The sequence below is a fragment of the Papaver somniferum genome, chromosome 4, assembly GCF_003573695.1.
Source record: "Papaver somniferum cultivar HN1 chromosome 4, ASM357369v1, whole genome shotgun sequence".
In the NCBI taxonomy this organism is placed as follows: domain Eukaryota; kingdom Viridiplantae; phylum Streptophyta; class Magnoliopsida; order Ranunculales; family Papaveraceae; genus Papaver; species Papaver somniferum.
Window position 1 is genome coordinate 123,781,567 of NC_039361.1, and position 4,994 is coordinate 123,786,560.

Consider the following 4,994-nt stretch of genomic DNA (forward strand, 5'->3'; position numbering starts at 1 on the left):
ACCCCTCACGTGCAAAATTATAGAAGATCTCCTTTAAGATCAAACAATTCCATCAAATTGAGTATGATTGTATGTGCGATAGCATCTACTATACCAGGAATATCAATGAACCCAATTATTGCAATTGCTCAGGATACCCTTTTTTAGCTTCTAGGGTCTATTTCTTAGTTCAAGATCCCTCTTACTAACTAGAATCAGAGAATTAGTAGACCTCTTCCACCCAAAATGGGAATGGGCTGGGGTTATGAACTTATAATCTGATGATGGAGTTGATTCCATGATTATAAGTTCATTCCATACCGGACCAGACCGGAATAGGGTTATGTACATTCTCATTATGAGAAGGGGGCATTCGAGCGTATGTAAATAGATACTATATTTAAATATGGATCCCTGCGTCTTTACATTCCATTTAGGATTAGGAATATGCGTAATCGGACCTGCTTTTTACATATTTCTCTTTATTTGGGTACCATATTGACTTCTTTGGGATTCTATTGAATCGAGAAGTAGGTTTGATTGTACATCTTTTGATGTATCTAAGGTATCCTCCGGATAATTCAAATCGAAGCAATTGGATGTCCGACTCGGGCCTATATGACATGACTGATCGATAGAAATACTCCAACACTCCACCCTTGTCATATATTCCCATACATCACACTAGATAGATATCATATTCATGGAATACGATTCACTTTCAAGATGCTCTGATGGTGAAATGGTAGACACACGAGACTTAAAATCTCGTGCTGATGAGCGTGGAGGTTCGAGTCCTCTTCAAGGCATAATATTGAGAATGCTCATTCAATGAGCAATTCAATAAGAGATCTCGGATCGAATCGATATTGATAGACCGAGTATCTGTTGATACGAAGTAGTCCGGAGAGCCCTACGATCCAGTCCGAGCTGTTGGAATTGGAATAAGTTCGGCAGTGGATCACTAAATTTTGGAGATCTTCTCTATCTAATGAATGGGGAGTCCAATTTGAAATCGTCCGCCCTTCACCACCCCCCGAGTATATGCTTCAACAAGAATCACACAGGGTAAATTGATACAATAGAAACCTCTGAGAAAATGCCCCCCGTAACCCAGCAGATAAAGTACATTACATAGTCCGTTTTAATACGTAATCGACCGAACACTACTTGAAAACGGCTCCTCTGCTCAGAAACAAAATGTTCCAAATGTTCCTGGAAATTCTTGCTCCCGTTGGGCCATTTGTATCTATATGCATTAGGATCCCGATTCATGGATCTCTCGGTTCGAGAAATAAGAGCATCGAACCATTTCTTCTGACTCTTTTTCAAATTCGATAAATGTTGGTTGATCGTATATTTCATTATAGTTCTATGATTCAGCGTATCATTTCCTATTTGATCCCTTTGAATTCCATAAAAGAATCGATTCGATACATTTCTTATGTACCCGTAGGTGATATATTGGATTTTAATCAGATTTCGGATCAATCTATATTGATTGACTGCCTCCATTATGTTGTTGCTAGCAAATACCACTCTTTGTGGTTTTGGATCTTCCAAGTCATTCCCGCAGGAGATCTGGACCGATTTTTTTCTGATCCTTCGATAAAAAGATTCATTCTTTTCACAAAAATAGGAGGTAGAACCAAGAAAGATTTCTTTTTCGATTCATCCCTGGAGTTGAATACCTCATTCAATAATTTTTTTTTATCCAACCCATAGGAATCAATAGAAAAGGAAAATCCCTTATGATACACCAGATCTGGCTCGGTTATTGATAGATAAATCCTAACAAATTTCATCAAGTTTCTCTCTCATGCGATTTTTTCTCTCCATAAGAGATTTTTCTAGGGTTTGAAACTTTTTCACGTTTTCCTTCATCCTTGATCATCTGTTGGTGATTTAGGATGGGGGAAAACCCTGTTTCTTCCACGAAATCTAATGGGGTTCATAAGGCTACGTTTGCTGATTTAGTCAAGGGGAAAAAACCCTATATGTTAACAGATTCTGATTTGTTATCCCTTCCAGAGGCGTCTTCATACCTTGAAGAACCAGCGTTAGTTTTACCTTTAGAACTAACAAAAGAAGGGAGGGATATTTTCCAGTTTAGTCTTATTGGAAGACTGAACTTTAAAGGTTTGAAACTTAATGAGGTCCAAAAAAGCTTAGAAGAACAATGGGGTTTTGGTGATGGAAGATGCAAGCTTGTTCCTATGACTAAGGGGTTTTTCATCATCAAGTTGATTTCTGCGTAAGATAAAGAGCGTGTATGGCATGGAGATTCATGGAAGGTTCAGAACCAAACCCTTAGGGTTATGAATTTTTACCCTAATTTTGATCTTGAAAAGCAAACCACGTCTCATGCTACAGTTTGGGTGAGTTTCCCTGGCTTATACATTGAATTATGGACAAAAAAAATTCTTCTATCTATTGCAAAAATTCTTGGTAAACCAATTGCTATAGACCAGAAAACGTTGGATCATGATGTTGGTAATTATGCTGCTGTTCTTATTGACATTGATTTTGCAAAAGAGATTCCTAAAAGAATATATCAGACAACCAATGGTAAGAAGTTCTGGCAGTATATTGAAATTCAAGACTTAGAGAATATCAAATTCTGCACTCATTGTAAGTTTATGGGCCACAAATTTGAGAATTGCCTTGCTGCAAAGAAAATTTTGGGAGGTTCTAATGCTGTAAAGAAGTCACCTACGGTGACCATTAAGAATGACAAAGAAGGAAAATCAATCAAATCTGTTTGGAAAAAAGTTGGTGAAGCTTCCCATGCAGGCCATGCAATTAACGTCAATAATGTGAAGGCTGGTAAGGAGGGTATAAATTCAGTTCATGAGGTTGCTGTTTATGATGATATTGAGAAGTCTGGGAACGTGATTATGGAATCAATTCATGAGAAGTCTGATGATAAACAACTAGAAGAGCAGCTCGAAAAAGCTTTTAATGAGTATCGTGAAGCTCAGATTAAGTTGATGAGATGTAAAAACAATATTTCAGCCAAAAAAGATCTTGCTTTACGTGATAATTCTGTCCATATTGACAATGCAGATAGTAGACAAGGGAAGCTCGTGCAAACTAGGGAAGCTCAGCAAGAGTCCGTGCAAACTAGGGAAGCTCAGCAAGAGTCCGTGCAAATTCAGTCCGTGCAAACTTCTAAAGCCCAGCAAGAGTCCGTGTCTAAAAAGAATTTGGAAGATATTCCAAATATTCAGTCTGGGACCAAGTATGATTCTGAAAATCCAACGCCAATTTCAGTTAAGGAAATTACTTCAAATTCTGTGTTCAAGCAAAATCCTACCAGACCTACGTTTATTACTAATCCAGGGAAACCTAAAGAGGATTGGAAAATAGTTATGGGTAATAACTCCCCTAATAAAGGTACATCTTTTAAATTTAAATCTTTTGAAACTCCTTTTGTGGATGAGCTTTTTCAAACTGAACTTGTGGTGAATAACAAGTATGGTGCCCTAGAATCTGAGTTGGGCCTCGCTAATGATTCTAGTGAGGTTTTGGTGGAGGAGGAACAAGATGATTCTAGTGACTCGGACAACAGTATGGGTTCGAAAGATTGGGGTGAAGTTGATGCAGATATTCTAGCCAGGAAGCAAGCTAGAAAAGTGGCCAAGCAAGCTGCCAAGATCATGGCTATGAATTCAAAGTATAATGATGGCAGTCCAAGCCGTGAGCATAACAAGGATATTCAAGAAGGGTTGGAGGAAAATGTTTTTGATATGGGTAATATTTTGTCTAGGGAGGAATTAGAGGAAGCAAGTACTACTCAGATTGATGAAGTGCGTGCTAAATTCATTAGAGATCCAGCCTTTAGACAAGATTATTTCAAGGAAAAAAAAGGAGAAAATGGATAGAATGTCAACTAGGAAGAAAGCTCAATCTCCTATTAAGCTTGCTCTAGGTGGAAATTATGTTTTTTTTTTTGCTAAGTCAAGAAAATATATTGATAAAAAAGATATTTACAAGATAGGTGAAGGAGAAAAGGGATCAGAGAAACCCCTACAAAACTCCTAAAACCTATTTAAAACGATAATAAATTACATTTGGAAACTCAATAGAACTTAAAAAAACTGGTCGACCTTCAAAGTGAAAACCAACCCCGTCCTCTAGTAAACAACCACGCTTTGCCATTGCATCAGCTGCAAAATTTGCCTCTCTAAAAGAATGTTCAAAACGAATTGAACCATATAAACCTTTAACTTCCATCCATCTTTTCCTAGCAAACCAAGGAACGTTATCTTCTTCCAAAGCTTTCAACACACTTGTAGAATCTGATCTAATAACAATGCAAGCATATCCCCACTGAACTGCCCACTCCATACCCACAATAATACCATACAATTCAGCCAAATAATTAGAAGTAACTCCAAAACCAATACACATTGCACCTACCACTTCACAACGTGCATTCCTTGCAACAACACCAGCTCCCGCCACCCCAGGATTACCTCTTGAGGCGCCATCCGTGCACAAAAGCAATTCATTATCATTAGGTGGAAACCAAAAACACTCCTTGGGATCAGTAAACTTCACCTTTCTATGCCGAACCCTAAAAAACTCCAGAATTCTCAAGTCATCCATAGAATTATGCATATAACTCTTCATACGAACTGAATAATCTTGCATCAAACTAAAAACACGTTTTTGAAATAAAGACCAACAAGGGTTCTTCTTTTCATACACTTTTTTGTTCCTAGTGAACCATAATTCTGAACGCACAACCAAATTCACCACCAACCACAAATCCTTAACAATACCACTATGGTTTTTTGCCTTTTGGTAAGAAGTAATGATATCATAATTAGGTTTAATTTTGAAAATACCTTCAATCCACTCCCAAGCTTGACGCGCAAAATTGCAGCTCCAAAGAATATGATGGAGAGATTCCTCCTCAATCTGACACACACTACATTTAGATGCAAGCTGAATTTTAAATCTGCTACGTACCTTATCAAGAGTTGCACACGCACCACGAATAAACTTCC

At 37.8% G+C, this 4,994-nt stretch overlaps 1 protein-coding gene across 1 annotated transcript; it reads left to right on the forward strand.

Annotated features, from left to right (window-relative positions):
• The first annotated feature begins 2,297 nt into the window (after positions 1–2,297).
• LOC113273081 lies at positions 2,298–3,759 on the forward strand. Its single transcript, XM_026522850.1, has 2 exons — positions 2,298–3,375; positions 3,749–3,759. The coding sequence occupies exons 1-2, from the start codon at positions 2,298–2,300 to the stop codon at positions 3,757–3,759; spliced, it is 1,089 nt and encodes a 362-aa protein (XP_026378635.1).
• The last annotated feature ends 1,235 nt before the right edge of the window (positions 3,760–4,994 follow it).

Coding starts and splice junctions, on each gene's coding strand:
- LOC113273081 (XM_026522850.1), top strand. CDS start 2,298: ATGAATTTTTACCCTAATTTTGATCTTGAAAAGCAAACCACGTCTCAT.